Source organism: Salvelinus fontinalis, unplaced genomic scaffold (genome assembly GCF_029448725.1).
Source record: "Salvelinus fontinalis isolate EN_2023a unplaced genomic scaffold, ASM2944872v1 scaffold_0458, whole genome shotgun sequence".
NCBI classification, from domain to species: Eukaryota; Metazoa; Chordata; class Actinopteri; order Salmoniformes; family Salmonidae; genus Salvelinus; species Salvelinus fontinalis.
Window position 1 is genome coordinate 14,391 of NW_026600667.1, and position 23,088 is coordinate 37,478.

Here is a 23,088-nt window from a genome sequence, read left to right on the forward strand (position 1 = left end):
TCTGAGTGTATAGAAAGACTCTGATTTCCCATGTGCCATTGTACACTCTGTTCTGCTTCCTGAGAGACGTCAGTATGGTCATTAATATATCGCTTTGGCCCCTATTGTCAAAGACCCACAGTTCTGCAGACTGAGCCATGATAGGGCGGGCCTAAGGAAAGCGTCATCAATCACACAGAGCTTAACAGAAGCCACAGGAGCCTATAAGGCTTCCATGCTTGCTGACTGAGTCATAATAGGGCGGGCCTAAGGAAAGCGTCATCAATCACACAGAGCTTAACAGAAGCCGCAGGAGCCTATAAGGCTTCCATGCTTGCTGACTGAGTCATGATAGGGCGGGCCTAAGGAAAGCCTCATCAAACACACAGAGCTTGACAGAAGCCGCAGGAGCCTATAAGGCTTCCAGGCTTGCTCACTGTGAGGGCTTGGGTAGCCTTGTTATAGTTTATAATGCTGTTGAATGCAAGTAAAAAATAAAGTATGCTCAGACAAGCAACTGTCAAGTGTTACCAACTGTACTTTATTGATAAAAGAGGTCCACATCACCATAGTACCAAATGAATACAATATAACATTTCAACTGTTAGGATAATTACATCTCCCCCATACTTTCTCGGAGCAGTGTCAGATTCAGAACTCAGGTCCCCCATCCATACCACGATATTCTCCGTCAAGGTCAAGTCCCCCATCCACACCCAGGTAGTCTTCTTCAAGCACAGGTCCATCACTGATTACACTGTGCTTTTCGTACAGATGCATACATAGAGACAAGTGGATTGTTGCAACGAAGATGAACAGGTTACCCATAATAGTCCTACTTGTTATAGCTGATACCTCTTCCCCAGTGTTGATAAATGTAAACTCTTGTAACAACCCAAACTGACTTATAAGTACTTCCCTGTATTAGTGCGTTGGCTAGAACATCAAGTGTTGGATAACTGATACGTGGTTTGCTACACTACTGAAAGCTGGATCTATTGTCACAGCCTCCAAATTCCACAGACAGGATACAACATAAAGTTTTGGATAACTGAGAGGTTGTGGTGGACACTCACAGATTCAACATTACGGCCAAGGGCCCTGTGTGCGAAGTGACAGGCTGTCCCCCGTACTGCCCTTGGGCCCCGTGTGAGTTTGGGTATTGATTCTAAAAACGCCCCCCCTCCTGCACTACCTTCCCTTGGTTGTGGATATTGTGCCTTTTGGGTATGGTTGTTGTTACATAACCCTCCCGTTGTCCTTCTATTATGCCTAGCACACAGTGTCCCCCCCCCGGGGTCACTCTGTCCCGTCTTGGCTAAAGGCCCAGTGGGCACAAGTGTGACAGTATGGGTGTGAACAGCCTTTGCAGATGTATTTCTTACACCTGCAGCACGCTGTGTGTGTCTTGGCGTCCTTCTTGGGTGGGCAGACCTGACACCTCTTCCTCTTACTCGCCCCCAGCGGGGCGGCCGGGGCGGCGGCGGCGGCCGGGCCGGCGGCTCGCTCGCGGGCCTGCGGACGAGCCTCGGCGGATACACGCTCGCCCCGTATGACTTTGACAAGTGCGGACGAGGCTTCGGTGCGGGGGAGACGCTGCCTTCTTTGGATCAAGGGCTTCACGAGCGCCTTTCCGAGCTGCTCCAGGAACACCCTCCTCTTGTTCCGCTTCCCGGGCATCCAGTCGGGGTTGATCTCTCGCCATATGACAAAGGCGTTGTAGGAGGACACGTCGAGGATGTTGTGGAAGATGACCAGGGGCCAGCGGGCGGTCATCCGTCTGCAGCTGTAGGTCCCGACCACCTTGTCTAGGTTGTCCACGCCGCCCTTGTTGCAGTTGTAGTCTAGGATGAGGGCCGGCTTCCGGTCTCGGCGATCGCTGACGTCGGGCTCCGCGTGCCGCGTGCTCAGAAGCAGCACGTTCTTATTTCTCTTTGCCAGGTAGGACACTAGAGTGGCGGTGGTCGTGAAGGCGAACCTGGAGGACGAGACCTGTCTGCCCTTGGACTGGAGCAGCGCGGGAGGGAGCTCGGGCTTGTTCTTTCGCACCGTGCCCACCATGGTGAGGTTCCTCTCGAGGAGCCGCTGCCCGAGTTCGTAGGAGGTGAAGAAATTGTCACACGTGACGTTGTGACCGTCCGGCAGTCCCTCGGTCAGATCGAGGACGACGCGCGCGCCCTGGTTCTTCTCGGGGCATCCGCCGGCCGCCTTGCCGGTGTACACTTGCATCTTCCAAGCGTAGCTGGACTTGGCGTCGCAGGCCACCCACGACTTGATGCCGTATTTGGCCGGCTTGCTGGGAATGTACTGTCGGAAAGGACAGCGTCCTTGAGGCGAGGGAGAGGGGAGGGAGAGGAGAGGGAGAGGAGAGGGAGAGGAGATTAGCAGGAGATTAGCAGCAGCGTCATCGTTACAGGCTCACCATCGGGGCGCACTGCGTTTACGTTACACGCAGCCGCCACCGCCGCCACCCGTGCCACTGCCCATTGCTACTGCTGCCCATTGCTACTACTGCCGATTGCTACCGCTGCCCGTGCTACTACACGTACATACACAGATACATTGACTGCTACCGCTCTCTATGCACAGATACATAGACTGCCCGTGCTCTCTACGCCACGCGTACAAACACAGATACATAGACTGCCCGTGCTCTCTACGCCACGCGTACAAACGCAGATACATTGACTGCTACCGCTCTCTATGCACAGATACATAGACTGCCCGTGCTCTCTACGCCACGCGTACAAACACAGATACATAGACTGGCCGTGCTCTCTACGCTACGCGTACGTACACAGATACATAGACTGCCCGTGCTCTCTACGCTACGCGTACGTACACAGATGCATAGACGGTACCTCTGAACGGGACCAGTTGTTCGTCCACCGTCACTTCGGGCCCCGGGTTGTAGAGGGCCTGCAGCCGCTCCTCCCACAGGTCCCACACCTCTCTCACGGCCGCCAGTCTGTCGGTGGCGAGTCTCGCGGGTCTCGACTGGCGGTCGTCGAATCGCAGCAGCCTCGAGTACTTGTGAAACGCCTTGAGCGGCATGGTGGCGCGGAACACGGTCCTGCCGCTCTCGGCGTCCCACAGGCTGGCCGCGGCCTCGCCTCGGGACCTGTAGACGCCGGCTAGGATCAGCAGCCCTACGTAGGCGCGCAGGTCGGTGGAGTCCATGGGTCGCCAGCCGTCGCCGTATTTTCTCACCCCCTGCAGATTGGTCATGTCCACGATGATCCTTTCTATCGCCGGTGTGACAAACAGCCGGAAGGCGGACTCGATGTCGAGCGCTCGCGACGCGGCGTAGGCCGTGGGGCCCGGCGTCACGGCGGGGCAGGGCTGGCGGATGGCGCGGGGTCGGTCCGGGCCGCGATAGGCCGCGGAGGACCATTTGATTTTGCCGTTTTTCGACAGCAACGTCTCCCTTTCTCGCTCTGGCTCTCTGGCTCTGTCTGGCTCTCTGTCTCGCTCTCGGGCAGCGGCCGCGTCTCCCTCCGGCTCTTCCTCCGGCTCTTCCTCCGGATCTTCCTCCGAAGAGGAGCTCGACCGCGAGGCCGAGTCGTCTCCGTAGTCGTCCGCGTCGCGCTCGGGGTTGTATTCCTCACCGTCTTCATCTTCCGAAACGTCCTCCTCTTCGGAATCGCAGTAGTCTTCTTCGTCTTCTTGGTCGACGCTGGAGGATATCTGTTCCAGGACCTGAGCCGCGCTGAAACCGGGACTGCGAGGCGTCGTAGGCGGAGGCAACACGCTCGACGGGGTCGTATTCCTCGTCGCCGTCGTCCTCGTCGTCGTCCTCATCATCGTCCTCATCTTGTTCTTCTTGTTGTTGTTGTTGTTGTTGTTGTTCTTGTTGTTGTTGTTCTTGTTCTTGTTCTTCTTCTTCTTCCTGACAATATTAGTAGGCTCTCTACGCCCTGCTTACTGTCGTAGGCGGAGGGCTCACGCTCGGCGGGGTCGTATTCCTCCTCGTCGTCGTCCTCGTCGTCGTCCTCTTCTTCTTCTTCGTCTTCTTCTTCTTCTTCTTCTTCTTCCTGACAATATTAGTAGCCTCTCTACGCCCTGCTTACGGTGGCCACGTGAATGGGACGAGGCACGCGAATGGACGAGGCGCGTGGTCGGCCCTGCCTGCTCCTTCGGCCCTTCGGCCCTTCGCCCCTTCGGCCCCTTGGCCCCTTGGGTCCCATCCGGGACGCTCGGCAGGACTAACCGCGTGATAGCACCGAGGTCGTGCACAGAGTTGGTGGGGACAACTGGTCCCTGCCGGGGTCACTCCGACCCGGCCCAGACAGAGGGGAACAACTCCTAACGCAGGCCCCGGGTCACTCCGACCCGGCTCAGACAGGGGTAGGAGGGGAGGGTTTACAACATACACCTTGCTAACGCCGCCGGGGTCTCTCTGACCCCAGGCCCCCGGAACAGAGGGGAACAACTCATAACGCAGGGCTTACAACAGGGCTCGGGTCACTGTGACCCGGCCCAGACAGAGGTAGGAGGGTTACAACATACACCTTGCTACACGCTGCCGGGGTCTCTCTAACCCACACAGACACTGGGAATCGACTCGTAACGCTGGCCGGTGGTCACTCTGTCCCGCCGAGGCAAGGGGAAGGTTGTCTAACAACAGCCATACCCGAAAGGCACAATTTCCACAACCAAGGGAAAGTAGTTTGTAGGGGGCGTTTTTAGATTCGATATCCAAACTCACACGGGGCCCAAGGGCCCGTTTGGGGGCAGACACGCCGTATTCGACACAGGCCCTTGCCCGGAATGTTGAGAATGTCAATTTTGGGGCAGGACCTTTTACTAGTATCCAGCAGGTGGTGGTGTTGGGTCACTGTGACCCCGGCCTGCCGGGGTCTCTCTGACCCACACAGACACGGGGGAAGCGACAGGTGACGCTGCCGAGGGTCACTCTGACCCCTCTGACGTCACTATGACCCCGCCCACACAGGGGCAGGGGCAGGAGGGTTACAACATACACCTTGCTAACGCCGCCGGGGTCACTCTGACCCCTCTGACGTCACTATGACCCCGCCCACACAGGGGCAGGAGGGTTACAACATACACCTTGCTAACGCTGCCGGGGTCACTCCGACCCACACACAGACACGGGCAATCAACTCGGAACTGCCCGGGGTCGCTCTGACCCGCCGAGACAACGGGAGGGTTAAGAGGGTGTGAACGATGCTGAATGGGTGTAGACAAAGAAGAGCTCTCCATTAGGTGTACGAAAACATTTAAGAGACATTTTCTCAAAAGTGCGGTTACAAATGTATTAACTACCAAAGCAGAATTACTTTCCCATTGTTCCTCAACTGTTGACTCAGCTGTTGCCAGAAAATGTAATGTACATTTCTCTACCATAAGCCGCCACCAATGACGTTTCAGAGAATTTGTCAGTAAGTCCAACCTGACTCACACTGCAGACCACGTGTAAGCTCCTGACCTCCACATCCGACTTCTTCACCTGTGGGATCATATGAAACCAGCCACTCGGACAGTTGATAAAACTGGAACGGTAATATCTAAGATGACGTAGCAGTCAGACGTCTTTGTCCTTCGTCTTGTCGTGTCCCATGTATATATCTTTTTATATATTTTTCTTCTCATATCTTTTTATATATTTATTCTAAACCTCAACTTCAGAACACTCTCCTGCAACCCGCCTCACCCAATGTGCTGTGGATCTGTTTTTTCAAAAGTATTTTTATTTACCTCGGAACCAGAATCCCCCAACGGAAGCTAGTCAGCTCACTAGCTACTAGCTACTAGCTAGTAGTCAGCTAACCACTGCTAGCGGTCATCAGCTAACCTTTAGCTCGGAAAGCTCTCGCTAGTTTGTACAACGCCACTCACATCAGAGCATACCGGACCTATTTTCTCTCCATGTCCCTGGATTCCTACCACAAGCTCTGAACCTTTTCACCTGGATCATCACAGCTAACTCAATGAAATCCGAGTGACTACTCCTGGCTAACGTCTGTCCCGAAGCAAGCACCAATTAGCCTGGAGCTAGCCCCTGCTAGGCCCATTCTCCCGGCTAGCTGAAGAGGCCCATCAGCCACTCCTGGGCTACAATACCCGGACCCCTTCTATTGCCGGTACGGGGCACGGAACCCCGCCGATCCTTCACGACTGGACTAAGACGTAACCTGCTCGAAGGGGTACTCAACTGGCCCCTACGTCGCGACGTCCCCTGAATGCCCATCTGCTAGCCGCGGCCCGCTAGCTGTCTAGAGCATATTGGACTGTTAGCTGAATAGATCCATCGGCCAATTTCTTGGGCCACTATACCTATTTTGCCAATTGGACTTGGACCCCTCTGCTACTCGGAACCCTACTAATCCATCACGACTGGTCTATCGACGTCACCGCACGCGGAGTCTAAATCAGACTTTCCTCCGTCGCAACGTCCCTCTAAGGCCCTTCTGCTAGCTTGCTAGCCCCGGTCTGCTAGCTGTCTGAATCGCCGTGTCTCCAGCCAGCGCAACAACTCACTGGACCCCCTATGATCACTGGTCTACGCATGCCTCTCCCTAATATCAATATGCCCTGTCCATTACTGTATTGGTTAGTGTTGAAGGAATTTATTTCCTATATGTTCATTAACCTATTTAATTATACAAAGCAAACACTCTGTCCATTTATAAGAATTTGTAAGATCCTTATTTGCATAAAATAGACATAGACTCATGTCCAAATTAATCAATAGTGTTTATTCTCGAGAGTACTCTGACATGCATATACAAAACATTTTCTTTTTATCCCTTCTTTTACTAACTCACATACATACACACTAACCTGGATTATCTCCTGAAGCCTTTTACCAGTTTATTACCCCTTAGCTGACAGTTCCAGCCCCCCCCCCCCCCCCCCCCCCCCAGATATGGAAAACCTGGAGGGGGGCTCTCCCTGTCTCCTCTTATCTTCACAGAGTTATAGCTGGGTCGGTTCAAACATAGTGTAATGATCCACAGAGTTTTCTTTAAGCACACACACAGACATTCCTTTCTAACCCCTCCCTAACAAATAATCCCAATGGTTAACTTCTTATGGCTGAAGTGGCAGTATTGAGTAGCTTGGATGAAAGGTGCCCATATCAAACGGCCTGCTCCTCAGTCATAGTTCCTAATATTTGCATATTATTATTAGTATTGGATAGAAAACACTCTAAAGTTTCTAAAACTGTTTGAATTATGTCTGTGAGATGTTTTGTTCTGTTGTTATATTTCTATGTGTTTGGCCTAGTATGGTTCTCAATCAGAGGCAGGTGTCAGTCGTTGTCTCTGATTGGGAGCCATATTAAGTAGCCTGTTTTCTATTGTGTTTTGTGGGTGGTTGTTTCCTGTGTTAGTGTTGGCACCATACGGGACTGTTTCGGTTGTTTGTTTGTACTTTTGTTATTTGTTCAGTGTTCTGTTGAGTTATTAAATATTTCATTATGGACACTTACCACGCTGCACATTGGTCCGATCCTTGCTACTCCTCCTCAGACGAAGAGGAAATCCTTTACAGTAGTTTTCTATTCAATGCCATTACAGTATACATTGACTTAGGACTCAAATTGCAGTTCCTATGCCTTCCCTTAGATGTCAACAGTCATTAGACATTGTTTCAGGCTTGTATTCTGAAAAATTAGGAAGTAAGAGCAGTCTGAATGAGTGAACCCTAAAGTGTCACAGAGCTTTTTCATGCGCGCGACCGAGAGAGATAAAGAGACTATCGAACAAAAATACCATTTATTGAGAAAATGAATGTCTGTTGACAGTGCAACCATATGAAGATCATCAAAGGTAAGGGATTAATTATTTCTCTATTTCTGACTTGTGTAACTCTTCTACTTGGCTGGTTACTGTTTGTAATGATTTGTCTGCTGTGCTATGTTCTCAAATAATCGTAAGGTATGCTTTCGACATAAATCATTTTTTTATTCTGACACCGTGGTTGGATTCACAAGAAGTTAATCTTTAAACCTATGTAAAATATGTTTTGTTTTCTAAATTTTTATAATGAGTATTTCTATATTTGAATTTGGCGTCCAGCAGTTTCACTGGCTGTTGAAAAGGTGGGACGCTAACGTCTCACGTACCCAAGAGAGGTTAAAGTTGCTGCAGTTAAAAAGCTCGTAGTTGGATCTCGGGATCAAGCTGGCGGTCCGCCGCGAGGCGAGCTACCGCCTGTCCCAGCCCCTGCCTCTCGGCGCCCCCTCGATGCTCTTAAGTTTCTGGGTAGAATTATTTAATCATTTATCTTAACCCTTGATAAAATATTCTAACAATCCACCCTTAATGACTAAATAATTCATCCTGACATATCAAACACTATATGTAAACAGTAATTTTATACAAAAATATACCAAAACAATACATGTATTTACATTCGATTTATCCATTATACTCAAAATCAACCACACAAAAAAACAATATATGTATTTACATTGACTGTTCCAAGTCCACAGCTCTGGTTGATGGTGCATCAGATTCATAACTCTTTTTGTCAGAATTTTCGTTATAATCTTCATTAAAAAAAAACAGTCTAAACATAAAAACAAGAAGGGACCTAAATATTTAAAAATGTCTCAAAGTAGCCGGATCATCCTCTGTCTGGGAACCAGTATTCCTCTTTCCACTGTTCAGAGCACGTATTTCATCATCTGTAGTGTCATCGATTTCTCCAGAGTCCTGGAAATGAGACCTTTCACACCCAGAATCAAACAGCATTCACACAGAACCAAAACACTCATACAGGTGAAAGTGGCCCACAACACAGTGAACATGACAATTTTCCATATCCCAAACCTACTGTCAAATCAATTTGTAAGAGCATTATCCACCCCAGAGTTCTCTGCCAGGACCTTGGTCACTGATCCGTCTGTTATTTAAAAAATAAACCTACAGCAATGAATCCCAATCATTCTACATACCCTGCCCTTTTCTGTCAATTTTCATATCGAGAGTCAATCTATTTTACCAGGCCATGAGGGAGGTGGCGGATAATTGCTCAGAGAACTCTTTACTGCATCCCCATTCTCATTAACAAATCTCTGTTCCTTATAATAGATGTCATTAATCCAATCCATATTTATTTTTATTGTCAACCATCAATATAATGTAGTGGTCAAGTCTTCACCTATTTGATCCATATTTTTGTATTAATCTGTAACTTCCCTGACGATGCCAATAGCATCCAACTAAACTCCCATCCTGGTCAAAACTCCTCCTGAAACTCCTCCTATAACTCTCCTCTGATGACTAACTCGAACTGGTTTGACCAATAACCCCGGGGAGCAATTTCCTGACCACCCTTTTTGGTCGTTTCTGTCGTATGTGTCCTTTGCTGGTATGAGCCCACCCCACATCAGTTATAGGTGCTGTGAGGTTAAGAATTGTCTCCTGTACTTCCAAACCTAACTCCGTCACATTAAACTCTCTCAATTATTTTGTGGCAGACCAGCTCGATCTACTGTCTCAATTATTTTATGACAGACGAGCTAGATCTACTGCGTATATTATATTATGACAGACCATTTAGATATATTAACTCTATTATATTAGGACAGTCCAGCTACATCTACTGTTTTTAATTTTTTTATTAAAGACCAGCTAGATCCACTGTCTCTATTATACGACGAAAGACCAGCTAGATCTACTGTCTCTATTATATTACGGCAGACCAGCAGGATCTACTGTCTCTATTATATTAGGACAGACCAGCTAGATCTATTGCCTCACTAATAATATCACAGACCAGCTAGATCTACTGTCTCAATTATATTATGGCAGAAAAGCTAGATCTAATGTCTCAATTATTTCACGAAAGACCAGCTATATTTACTATCTCTACTACTTTATGACAGACCAGCTACATCTACAGTCTCTAATATATTATGATAGAGCTGCTGGATCTACTGTCTCAATTATTTTAGGACAGCAGCTAGATCTACTACTTATATTATATTATGACAGACCAGATAGATCTATTATCGCTTTTATATTATGACAGACAAGCTAGATCTACCGTCTCAATTATGTTATGGCAGACCAGCTAGATCTATTGGCTCTACTATTTTATGACAGACCAGCTAGATCTACTGTCTCTACTATTTTATGACAGACCAGTCACATCTACATTCTTTATTATATTATGGCCTATTGGATAATAAACTAATGAAAAAAAATATTTTCTAGCTAACAAGTTTGCATAGAAGTTGAAGTTATAATCAGATAGAACACAGTAAAATGTTTGTTAACCAAACCCGTATGTCCAAGATGTTGTGTCCAACAGGTGCATGACAGGAGAAGACTGTTTGTTAACCAAACCCGTATGTCCAAGATGTTGTGTCCAACAGGTGCATGACAGGAGAAGACTGTTTGTTAACCAAACCCGTATGTCCAAGATGTTGTGTCCAACAGGTGCATGACAGGAGAAGACTGTTTGTTAACCAAACCCGTATGTCCAAGATGTTGTGTCCAACAGGTGCATGACAGGAGAAGACTGTTTGTTAACCAAACCCGTATGTCCAAGATGTTGTGTCCAACAGGTGAATGACAGGAGAAGGTGGTTCACTTAATCCAACCAGTCCCTGAGGTTGGAATAGACGCTGAGGAGACGGGATGCAGGCCATTGAGCCCATACCAGGTTATGTTAAACCACCGCCTTAGCCGTTAGAATAGCTGAGAGAGTTACTTGTCCACGTTACCCACTGCAAGAAGGTATGTACCCATTTAAGCAATGCTGATCACACATAGAGTTAGGAGAAGAACCGAGAACCAATAAGGTCCGGGGGTTACCTCCTTAGATGAAGATTTCCTACCCCGACAGTTCCACACTATGTGTGCTCCTAGAAGTGTGAGTATGGGATGGTACCTAGCAGACCGACTAAGGGCAGGAGAGGGTTGGCGGTTTTTGGGAAGAGGCTCTGAGCTGCATCATAGTCTTTGAAACCTTTCTGATTATCCAAATCAACCACCTGGAGGTACTAGTTATATGACGCCATTGTCATTGATAAGAAGTAAAAGATCAACTATATAATTCACTGATAAGTGACTAACAAAATAAGGAGTCAAAGAAGATCATGATGTAGTATTTAAGGTAAACGTTACACAATTCCCTAGGAAAGCAAATACAGTACAGGGATTGGGGTGGCCAGATTGAAGTACTCGGCCAACCCACCTCGGTTCACTTTAACTTCTGATGAGTGCCGGTGTTAAAGATACAAGAATGGCACCGAGAAATTAGATGATTTGAATGGCTTAAAGGTAATGGTTAAGTATTGGCTCTACCGTAGAGACACATCCCCTTTCTCTAGTAGTTGTGATGCCATATTGAAAAACTTGCTTTCTCTACTGCACTCCAATGGTATCAAATGTCTTTCATAAATCCACGGATGGGATTTGAACCCATGATCTTCGGTTTACGAGACAGACGCCTTACCACTTGGCCACCATGCCTATCTATACAACAATGTATGTCAACATTCTGGAAAGTAGTAGTTGTGTAAATGTGTTTTTGGCACACAAATAAACTCAGTGGAGAATCTTGGGATTGAACAGAGGACCTCAAACATATACAGCATGCACTCCCCCTCAGAGCTTCCATCCCATTTCATTTACTGAGAAAATGGAATATTAATTCAATATACTTTTTAAATACAACACTCCATTGAAACTACATTGAAATGATAGCAGCAATTCTTAAAACAGTTACGGACAGGGATCGAACACATGAACTTCAGTTTTTGAAAATTATGCCATAAAAGTTGGCAACCATGCCACTTCTGTTCTATAAATGTGCGAACAGGGATTGAAGGCATGTTCTTCAGATTACAAGAGCAAATGATTTAGCACATCTCGGTTTCCTGCTAAGAATTTCAACATTCTGGAAAGTAGGTTTTGGATCAATGCAAAAATGTAAATTGGAGAATCTGGGGATTGAACCCAGGACCTCATACATGCAAAGCATGCGCTCTACCACTGGGTTACATCCCCTTTCTGGGGAACATGAAAATGTTTCTTTTTTTGTATTATTTCACCTTTATTTTACCAGGAAAGCTTGTGGAGAACAAGTTCTCATTTACAACTGCGACCTGGCTAAGATAAAGCAAAGCAGTGCAACACAAACAACAACACAGAGTTACACATTTAGAATAAACAAACGTACAGTCAATTACATAATAGTAGAAAAAAAAGAATGTCTATACATAGTGTTTGCAAATGTCGTGAGGAGGTAAGGCAATAAATAGGCCATAGTAGCGAATGAATTACAATTTAGCAAATTAACACTGGTGTGATAGATGAGCAGATGATGATGTGCAAGTAGAAATACTGGTGTGCAAAAGAGCAGAAAGTAAATAAAAACAAAATGGGGATGAGGTAGGTAGATTGGGTGGGCTATTTACAGATGGGCTATGTACAGCTGCAGTGATCGGTTAGCTGCTCAGATAGCTGATGTTTAAAGTTAGTGAGGGAAATATAAGTCTCCATCCAGCTTCAGCGATTTTTGCAATTCGTTCCAGTCATTGGCAGCAGAGAACTGGAAGGAAAGGCGGCCAAAGGAGGTGTTGGTTTTGGGGATTGACCAGTGAGATATACCTGCTGGAGCGCGTGCTACGGGTGGGTGTTGTTATAGTGACCAGTAAGCTGAGATAAGGCGGAGCTTGACCTAGCATAGACTTATAGATGACCTTGAGCCAGTGGGTCTGGCGTGATGAATATGTAACGAGGGCCAGCCGACTAGAGCATACAGGTCGCAGTGGCCATATCAATACAATTAACTCTTTCTTTACACTGTTCTAATGAAAGTACATTTCCTTAATAACAGCTATCTTCCGTAAACGTCGAACAAGGATTGAACCCATGTGCTTCAGTTTACAAAAACAGATGACTTAGCACATCTATTTCCTTCTTAGAATGTCAACATTCTGGAAAGTGGGAGTTGTGCAAAAGCTAATTTAACAACTAAATAGACTCAGCAGAGAAGTTTGGGATTAACTTTGGACCGCATACATGTTAAGTATTGGCTCCACCGTAGAGACACATCCCCTTTCTCTAGTAGTTGTGATGCCATATTGAAAAACTTGTTTTTTCTACAGTGCTCCAATGAGAGTACATTTCAATGGTATCAATCAGTTTTTTTTTTTTTTATATAGCCCTTCGGACATCAGCTAATATCTCGAAGTGCTGTACAGAAACCCAGCCTAAAACCCCAAACAGCTAGTAATGCAGGTGTAGAAGCACGGTGGCTAGGAAAAACTCCCTAGAAAGGCCAAAACCTAGGAAAAAACCTAGAGAGGAACCAGGCTATGAGGGGTGGCCAGTCCTCTTCTGGCTGTGCCGGGTGGAGATTATAACAGAACTATGCCAAGATGTTCAAAAATGTTCATAAGTGACAATCATGGTCAAATAATAATCATGAATAATTTTCAGTTGGCTTTTCATAGCTGATCATTAAGAGTTGAAAAACAACAGGTCTGGGACAGGTGGCGGTTCCATAGCCGCAGGCAGAACAGCTGAAACTGGAATAGCAGCAAGGCCAGGCGGACTGGGGACAGCAAGGAGTCACCACGGGCGGCAGTCCCGACGCATGGTCCTAGGGCCCAGGTCCTCCGAGAGAAAGAAAGAGAGAAGGAGAAAATTAGAGAGAGCCAAGATTTTCAAAATGTTCATAAATGACAAGCATGGTCAAATAATAATCAGGAATAAATCTCAGTTGGCTTTTCATAGCCGATCATTAAGAGTTGAAAACAGCAGGTCTGGGACAGGTAGGGGTTTCATAACCGCAGGCAGAACAGTTGAAACTGGAATAGCAGCAAGGCCGGGCGGACTGGGGACAGCAAGGTGTCAGCATGCCCGGTAGTCCTGACGTATGGTCCTAGGGCTCAGGTTCTCAGAGAGAAAGAGAGAACGAGAGAATTAGAGAGAGCATACTTAAATTCACACAGGACACTGGATAAGACAGGAGAAGTACTCCAGGTATAACCAACTGACCCTAGCCCCCCGACACATAAACTACTGCAGCATAAATACTGGAGGCTGAGACAGGAGCGGTCAGGAGACACTGTGGCCCCATCCGAAGAAACCCCCGGACAGGGCCAAACAGGAAGGATATAACCCCACCCACTCTGCCAAAGCACAGCCCCCACACCACTAGAGGGATATCCTCAACCACCAACTTACAATCCTGAGACAAGGCCGAGTATAGCCCACAAAGGTCTCCACCACAGCACAAACCAAGGGGGGGTGCCAACCCAGACAGGAAGATCACGTCAGTAACTCAACCCACTCAAGTGACGCACCCCTCCTAGGGACGGCATGAAAGAGCACCAGCAAGCCAGTGACTCAGCCCCAGTAACAGGATTAGAGGCAGAGAATCCCAGTGGAGAGAGGGGAACCGGCCCGGCAGAGACAGCAAGGGCGGTTCGTTGCTCCAGAGCCTTTCCGTTCACCTTCACACTCCTGGGCCAGACTACACTCAATCATATGACCTACTGAAGAGATAAGTCTTCAGTAAAGACTTAAAGGTTGAGACCGAGTCTGCGTCTCTCACATGGGTAGGCAGACTGTTCCATAAAAATGGAGATCTATAGGAGAAAGCCCTGCCTCCCGCTGTTTGCTTAGAAATTCTAGGGACAATTAGGAGGCCTGCGTCTTGTGACCGTAGCGTACGTATTGGTATGTACGGCAGGACCAACTCGGAAAGATAGGTAGGAGCAAGCCCATGTAACGCTTTATAGGTTAACAGTAAAACCTTGAAATCAGCCCTTGCCTTAACAGGAAGCCAGTGTAGGGAAGCTAGCACTGGAGTAATATGATCAAATTTCTTGGTTCTAGTCAGGATTCTAGCAGCCGTATTTAGCACTAACTGATATTTATTTAGTGCTTTATCCGGGTAGCCGGAAAGTAGAGCATTGCAGTAGTCTAACCTAGAAGTAACAAATGCATGGATTAATTTTTCTGCATCATTTTTGGACAGAAAATTTCTGATTTTTGCAATGTTACGTAGATGGAAAAAAGCTGTCCTTGAAACAGTCTTGATATGTTCGTCAAAAGAGAGATCAGGGTCAAGAGTAACGCCGAGGTCCTTCACAGTTTTATTTGAGACGACTTTACAACCATCAAGATGAATTGTCAGATTTAACAGAAGATCTCTTTGTTTCTTGGGACCTAGAACAAGCATCTCTGTTTTGTCCGAGTTTAAAAGTAGAAAGTTTTCAGCCATCCACTTCCTTATGTCTGAAACACAGGCTTCTAGCGAGGGCAATTTTGGGGCTTCACCATGTTTCATTGAAATGTACAGCTGTGTGTCATCCGCATAGCAGTGAAAGTTAACATTATGTTTTCGAATAACATCCCCAAGAGGTAAAATATATAGTGAAAACAATAGTGGTCCTAAAACGGAACCTTGAGGAACACCGAAATGTACAGTTGATTTGTCAGAGGAAAGACCATTCACAGAGACAAACTGATATCTTTCCGACAGGTAAGATCTAAACCAGGCCAGAACTTGTCCGTGTAGACCAATTTGGGTTTCCAGTCTCTCCAAAAGAATGTGGTGATCGATGGTGTCAAAGGCAGCACTAAGGTCTAGTAGCACGAGGACAGATGCAGAGCCTCGGTCTGACGCCATTAAAAGGTCATTTACCACCTTCACAAGTGCAGTCTCAGTGCTATGATGGGGTCTAAAACCAGACTGAAGCATTTCGTATACATTGTTTGTCTTCAGAAAGGCAGTGAGTTGCTGCGCAACAGCTTTTTCAATTTTTTTTGAGAGGAATGGAAGATTCGATATAGGCCGATAGTTTTTTATATTTTCCGGGTCAAGGTTTGGCTTTTTCAAGAGAGGCTTTATCACTGCCACTTTTAGTGAGTTTGGTACACATCCGGTGGATAGAGAGCTGTTTATTATGTTCAACATAAGAGGGCCAAGCACAGGAAGCAGCTCCTTCAGCAGTTTAGTAGGAATAGGATCCAGTATGCAGCTTGAAGGTTTAGAGGCCATGATTATTTTCATCATTGTGTCAAGAGATATAGTACTAAAACACTTAAGTGTCTCTCCCGATCCCAGGCCCTCGCAGAGCTGTGCAGATCCAGGACAGCTAAGCCCTGGAGGAATACGCAGATTCAAAGAGGAGTCCGTAATTTGCTTTCTAATGGTCATGATCTTTTCCTCAAAGAAGTTCATGAATTTATTACTGCTGAAGTGAAAGCCATCCTCTCTTGGGGAATGCTGCTTTTTAGTTAGCTTTGCAACAGTATCAAAAATAAATTTTGGATTGTTCTTATTTTCCTCGATTAAGTTGTAAAAGTAGGATGATCGAGCAGCAGTGAGGGCTCTTCAGTACCGCACGGTACTGTCTTTCCAAGCTAGTCGGTAGACTTCCAGTTTGGTATTGGCGCCATTTCCATTCCAATTTCCTGGAAGCTTGCTTCAAAGCTCGGGTATTTTCTGTATACCAGGGAGCTAGTTTCTTATGACAAATGTTTTTCGTTTTTAGGGGTGCAACTGCATCTAGGGTATTGCGCAAGGTTAAATTGAGTTCCTCAGTTAATGGTATCAAATGTCTTTCATAAAGGCATGGATGGGATTTGAACCCATGATCTTCGGTTTACAAGACCGACGCCTTACCACTTGGCCACCATGCCTATCTATACAACAATGTATATCAACATTCTGGAAAGTAGTAGTTGTGTAAATGTGAATTTGGCACACAAATAAACTCAGTGGAGAATCTTGGGATTGAACAGAGGACCTCAAACATATACAGCATGCACTCCCCCTCTGAGCTTCCATCCCATTTCATTTGCTGAGAAAATGTAATATTAATTCAATATACTTATTATATACACCACTCCATTGAAACTACAATGAAATGATGGCAGCAATTCTTAAAACAGTTACGGACAGGGATCGAACACATGAACTTCAGTTTTTGAAAATTATGCCATAAAAGTTGGCAACCATGCCACTTCTGTTCTATAAATGTGCGAACAGGGATTGAAAGCATGTTCTTCAGATTACAAGACCAAATGATTTAGCACATCTCTGTTTCCTGCTAAGAATTTCAACATTCTGGAAAGTAGGTTTTGGGACAATGCAAAAATGTAAATTGGAGAAGCTGGGGATTGAACCCAGGACCTCATACATGCAAAGCATTCGCTCTACCACTGAGCTACATCCCCTTTCTGGAAAAAATGAAAATGTTTCTTTTTTTATATTATTTCACCTTTATTTTACCAGGAAAGCTTGTGGAGAACAAGTTCTCATTTACAACTGCGACCTGGCTAAGATAAAGCAAAGCAGTGCAACACAAACAACAACACAGAGTTACACATTTAGAATAAACAAACGTACAGTCAATTACATAATAGTAGAAAAAAAAGAATGTCTATACATAGTGTTTGCAAATGTCGTGAGGAGGTAAGGCAATAAATAGGCCACAGTAGCGAATGAATTACAATTTAGCAAATTAACACTGGTGTGATAGATGAGCAGATGATGATGTGCAAGTAGAAATACTGGTGTGCAAAAGAGCAGAAAGTAAATAAAAACAAAATGGGGATGAGGTAGGTAGATTGGGTGGGCTATTTACAGATGGGCTATGTACAGCTGCAGTGATCGGTTAGCTGCTCAGATAGCTGATGTTTAAAGTTAGTGAGGGAAATATAAGTCTCCATCCAGCTTCAGCGATTTTTGCAATTCGTTCCAGTCATTGGCAGCAGAGAACTGGAAGGAAAGGCGGCCAAAGGAGGTGTTGGTTTTGGGGATTGACCAGTGAGATATACCTGCTGGAGCGCGTGCTACGGGTGGGTGTTGTTATCGTGACCAGTAAGCTGAGATAAGGCGGAGCTTGACCTAGCATAGACTTATAGATGACCTTGAGCCAGTGGGTCTGGCGTGATGAATATGTAACGAGGGCCAGCCGACTAGAGCATACAGGTCGCAGTGGCCATATCAATACAATTAACTCTTTCTTTACACTGTTCTAATGAAAGTACATTTCCTTAATAACAGCTATCTTCCGTAAACGTCGAACAAGGATTGAACCCATGTGCTTCAGTTTACAAAAACAGATGACTTAGCACATCTATTTCCTTCTTAGAATGTCAACATTCTGGAAAGTGGGAGTTGTGCAAAAGCTAATTTAACAACTAAATAGACTCAGCAGAGAAGTTTGGGATTAACTTTGGACCGCATACATGTTAAGTATTGGCTCCACCGTAGAGACACATCCCCTTTCTCTAGTAGTTGTGATGCCATATTGAAAAACTTGTTTTTTCTACAGTGCTCCAATGAGAGTACATTTCAATGGTATCAATCAATTTTTTTTTTTTTTATATAGCCCTTCGGACATCAGCTAATATCTCGAAGTGCTGTACAGAAACCCAGCCTAAAACCCCAAACAGCTAGTAATGCAGGTGTAGAAGCACGGTGGCTAGGAAAAACTCCCTAGAAAGGCCAAAACCTAGGAAAAAACCTAGAGAGGAACCAGGCTATGAGGGGTGGCCAGTCCTCTTCTGGCTGTGCCGGGTGGAGATTATAACAGAACTATGCCAAGATGTTCAAAAATGTTCATAAGTGACAATCATGGTCAAATAATAATCATGAATAATTTTCAGTTGGCTTTTCATAGCTGATCATTAAGAGTTGAAAAACAACAGGTCTGGGACAGGTGGCGGTTCCATAGCCGCAGGCAGAACAGCTGAAACTGGAATAGCAGCAAGGCCAGGCGGACTGGGGACAGCAAGGAGTCACCACGGGCGGCAGTCCCGACGCATGGTCCTAGGGCCCAGGTCCTCCGAGAGAAAGAAAGAGAGAAGGAGAAAATTAGAGAGAGCCAAGATTTTCAAAATGTTCATAAATGACAAGCATGGTCAAATAATAATCAGGAATAAATCTCAGTTGGCTTTTCATAGCCGATCATTAAGAGTTGAAAACAGCAGGTCTGGGACAGGTAGGGGTTTCATAACCGCAGGCAGAACAGTTGAAACTGGAATAGCAGCAAGGCCGGGCGGACTGGGGACAGCAAGGTGTCAGCATGCCCGGTAGTCCTGACGTATGGTCCTAGGGCTCAGGTTCTCAGAGAGAAAGAGAGAACGAGAGAATTAGAGAGAGCATACTTAAATTCACACAGGACACTGGATAAGACAGGAGAAGTACTCCAGGTATAACCAACTGACCCTAGCCCCCCGACACATAAACTACTGCAGCATAAATACTGGAGGCTGAGACAGGAGCGGTCAGGAGACACTGTGGCCCCATCCGAAGAAACCCCCGGACAGGGCCAAACAGGAAGGATATAACCCCACCCACTCTGCCAAAGCACAGCCCCCACACCACTAGAGGGATATCCTCAACCACCAACTTACAATCCTGAGACAAGGCCGAGTATAGCCCACAAAGGTCTCCACCACAGCACAAACCAAGGGGGGGTGCCAACCCAGACAGGAAGATCACGTCAGTAACTCAACCCACTCAAGTGACGCACCCCTCCTAGGGACGGCATGAAAGAGCACCAGCAAGCCAGTGACTCAGCCCCAGTAACAGGATTAGAGGCAGAGAATCCCAGTGGAGAGAGGGGAACCGGCCCGGCAGAGACAGCAAGGGCGGTTCGTTGCTCCAGAGCCTTTCCGTTCACCTTCACACTCCTGGGCCAGACTACACTCAATCATATGACCTACTGAAGAGATAAGTCTTCAGTAAAGACTTAAAGGTTGAGACCGAGTCTGCGTCTCTCACATGGGTAGGCAGACTGTTCCATAAAAATGGAGATCTATAGGAGAAAGCCCTGCCTCCCGCTGTTTGCTTAGAAATTCTAGGGACAATTAGGAGGCCTGCGTCTTGTGACCGTAGCGTACGTATTGGTATGTACGGCAGGACCAACTCGGAAAGATAGGTAGGAGCAAGCCCATGTAACGCTTTATAGGTTAACAGTAAAACCTTGAAATCAGCCCTTGCCTTAACAGGAAGCCAGTGTAGGGAAGCTAGCACTGGAGTAATATGATCAAATTTCTTGGTTCTAGTCAGGATTCTAGCAGCCGTATTTAGCACTAACTGATATTTATTTAGTGCTTTATCCGGGTAGCCGGAAAGTAGAGCATTGCAGTAGTCTAACCTAGAAGTAACAAATGCATGGATTAATTTTTCTGCATCATTTTTGGACAGAAAATTTCTGATTTTTGCAATGTTACGTAGATGGAAAAAAGCTGTCCTTGAAACAGTCTTGATATGTTCGTCAAAAGAGAGATCAGGGTCAAGAGTAACGCCGAGGTCCTTCACAGTTTTATTTGAGACGACTTTACAACCATCAAGATGAATTGTCAGATTTAACAGAAGATCTCTTTGTTTCTTGGGACCTAGAACAAGCATCTCTGTTTTGTCCGAGTTTAAAAGTAGAAAGTTTTCAGCCATCCACTTCCTTATGTCTGAAACACAGGCTTCTAGCGAGGGCAATTTTGGGGCTTCACCATGTTTCATTGAAATGTACAGCTGTGTGTCATCCGCATAGCAGTGAAAGTTAACATTATGTTTTCGAATAATATCCCCAAGAGGTAAAATATATAGTGAAAACAATAGTGGTCCTAAAACGGAACCTTGAGGAACACCGAAATGTACAGTTGATTTGTCAGAGGAAAGACCATTCACAGAGACAAACTGATATCTTTCCGACAGGTAAGATCTAAACCAGGCCAGAACTTGTCCGTGTAGACCAATTTGGGTTTCCAGTCTCTCCAAAAGAATGTGGTGATCGATGGTGTCAAAGGCAGCACTAAGGTCTAGTAGCACGAGGACAGATGCAGAGCCTCGGTCTGACGCCATTAAAAGGTCATTTACCACCTTCACAAGTGCAGTCTCAGTGCTATGATGGGGTCTAAAACCAGACTGAAGCATTTCGTATACATTGTTTGTCTTCAGAAAGGCAGTGAGTTGCTGCGCAACAGCTTTTTCAATTTTTTTTGAGAGGAATGGAAGATTCGATATAGGCCGATAGTTTTTTATATTTTCCGGGTCAAGGTTTGGCTTTTTCAAGAGAGGCTTTATCACTGCCACTTTTAGTGAGTTTGGTACACATCCGGTGGATAGAGAGCTGTTTATTATGTTCAACATAAGAGGGCCAAGCACAGGAAGCAGCTCCTTCAGCAGTTTAGTAGGAATAGGATCCAGTATGCAGCTTGAAGGTTTAGAGGCCATGATTATTTTCATCATTGTGTCAAGAGATATAGTACTAAAACACTTAAGTGTCTCTCCCGATCCCAGGCCCTCGCAGAGCTGTGCAGATCCAGGACAGCTAAGCCCTGGAGGAATACGCAGATTCAAAGAGGAGTCCGTAATTTGCTTTCTAATGGTCATGATCTTTTCCTCAAAGAAGTTCATGAATTTATTACTGCTGAAGTGAAAGCCATCCTCTCTTGGGGAATGCTGCTTTTTAGTTAGCTTTGCAACAGTATCAAAAATAAATTTTGGATTGTTCTTATTTTCCTCGATTAAGTTGTAAAAGTAGGATGATCGAGCAGCAGTGAGGGCTCTTCAGTACCGCACGGTACTGTCTTTCCAAGCTAGTCGGTAGACTTCCAGTTTGGTATTGGCGCCATTTCCATTCCAATTTCCTGGAAGCTTGCTTCAAAGCTCGGGTATTTTCTGTATACCAGGGAGCTAGTTTCTTATGACAAATGTTTTTCGTTTTTAGGGGTGCAACTGCATCTAGGGTATTGCGCAAGGTTAAATTGAGTTCCTCAGTTAATGGTATCAAATGTCTTTCATAAAGGCATGGATGGGATTTGAACCCATGATCTTCGGTTTACAAGACCGACGCCTTACCACTTGGCCACCATGCCTATCTATACAACAATGTATATCAACATTCTGGAAAGTAGTAGTTGTGTAAATGTGAATTTGGCACACAAATAAACTCAGTGGAGAATCTTGGGATTGAACAGAGGACCTCAAACATATACAGCATGCACTCCCCCTCTGAGCTTCCATCCCATTTCATTTGCTGAGAAAATGTAATATTAATTCAATATACTTATTATATACACCACTCCATTGAAACTACAATGAAATGATGGCAGCAATTCTTAAAACAGTTACGGACAGGGATCGAACACATGAACTTCAGTTTTTGAAAATTATGCCATAAAAGTTGGCAACCATGCCACTTCTGTTCTATAAATGTGCGAACAGGGATTGAAAGCATGTTCTTCAGATTACAAGACCAAATGATTTAGCACATCTCTGTTTCCTGCTAAGAATTTCAACATTCTGGAAAGTAGGTTTTGGGACAATGCAAAAATCTAAATTGGAGAAGCTGGGGATTGAACCCAGGACCTCATACATGCAAAGCATTCGCTCTACCACTGAGCTACATCCCCTTTCTGGGAAATATGAAAATGTTTCTTTTTTTATATTATTTCACCTTTATTTTACCAGGAAAGCTTGTGGAGAACAAGTTCTCATTTACAACTGCGACCTGGCTAAGATAAAGCAAAGCAGTGCAACACAAACAACAACACAGAGTTACACATTTAGAATAAACAAACGTACAGTCAATTACATAATAGTAGAAAAAAAAGAATGTCTATACATAGTGTTTGCAAATGTCGTGAGGAGGTAAGGCAATAAATAGGCCACAGTAGCGAATGAATTACAATTTAGCAAATTAACACTGGTGTGATAGATGAGCAGATGATGATGTGCAAGTAGAAATACTGGTGTGCAAAAGAGCAGAAAGTAAATAAAAACAAAATGGGGATGAGGTAGGTAGATTGGGTGGGCTATTTACAGATGGGCTATGTACAGCTGCAGTGATCGGTTAGCTGCTCAGATAGCTGATGTTTAAAGTTAGTGAGGGAAATATAAGTCTCCATCCAGCTTCAGCGATTTTTGCAATTCGTTCCAGTCATTGGCAGCAGAGAACTGGAAGGAAAGGCGGCCAAAGGAGGTGTTGGTTTTGGGGATTGACCAGTGAGATATACCTGCTGGAGCGCGTGCTACGGGTGGGTGTTGTTATCGTGACCAGTAAGCTGAGAAAAGGCGGAGCTTGACCTAGCATAGACTTATAGATGACCTTGAGCCAGTGGGTCTGGCGTGATGAATATGTAACGAGGGCCA

At 45.6% G+C, this 23,088-nt stretch overlaps 1 protein-coding gene and 4 non-coding genes across 5 annotated transcripts; all 5 read right to left on the reverse strand.

Moving 5' to 3' along the window:
• Positions 1-499: 499 nt before the first annotated feature.
• On the reverse strand, positions 500-4,453 carry LOC129846105 (piggyBac transposable element-derived protein 4-like). The gene is made up of 2 exons (XM_055914097.1): positions 2,841-4,453; positions 500-2,306 (listed from the first exon to the last, which is right to left on the reverse strand). The coding sequence occupies exons 1-2, from the start codon at positions 3,790-3,792 to the stop codon at positions 1,279-1,281; spliced, it is 1,980 nt and encodes a 659-aa protein (XP_055770072.1). The 5' UTR covers positions 3,793-4,453; the 3' UTR covers positions 500-1,278.
• A 12,097-nt stretch (positions 4,454-16,550) lies between these two features.
• On the reverse strand, positions 16,551-16,622 carry trnat-ugu (transfer RNA threonine (anticodon UGU)). Its single transcript has one exon. It is a non-coding gene; the product is annotated as a tRNA-Thr (tRNA).
• Positions 16,623-17,087: 465 nt separating this feature from the next.
• Positions 17,088-17,159, reverse strand: trnaa-ugc (transfer RNA alanine (anticodon UGC)). The gene has a single exon. It is a non-coding gene; the product is annotated as a tRNA-Ala (tRNA).
• Positions 17,160-21,740: 4,581 nt separating this feature from the next.
• Positions 21,741-21,812, reverse strand: trnat-ugu (transfer RNA threonine (anticodon UGU)). The gene has a single exon. It is a non-coding gene; the product is annotated as a tRNA-Thr (tRNA).
• A 465-nt stretch (positions 21,813-22,277) lies between these two features.
• On the reverse strand, positions 22,278-22,349 carry trnaa-ugc (transfer RNA alanine (anticodon UGC)). The gene has a single exon. It is a non-coding gene; the product is annotated as a tRNA-Ala (tRNA).
• Positions 22,350-23,088: the final 739 nt, after the last annotated feature.

Excerpts from the sequence above, each read along its gene's own strand:
- LOC129846105 (XM_055914097.1), bottom strand. The coding sequence starts at position 3,792 with ATGAGGACGATGATGAGGACGACGACGAGGACGACGGCGACGAGGAAT. Across the intron at positions 2,307-2,840 it reads ACAACTGGTCCCGTTCAGAG|GACGCTGTCCTTTCCGACAG; the intron begins GTACCGTCTATG and ends CCTCGCCTCAAG.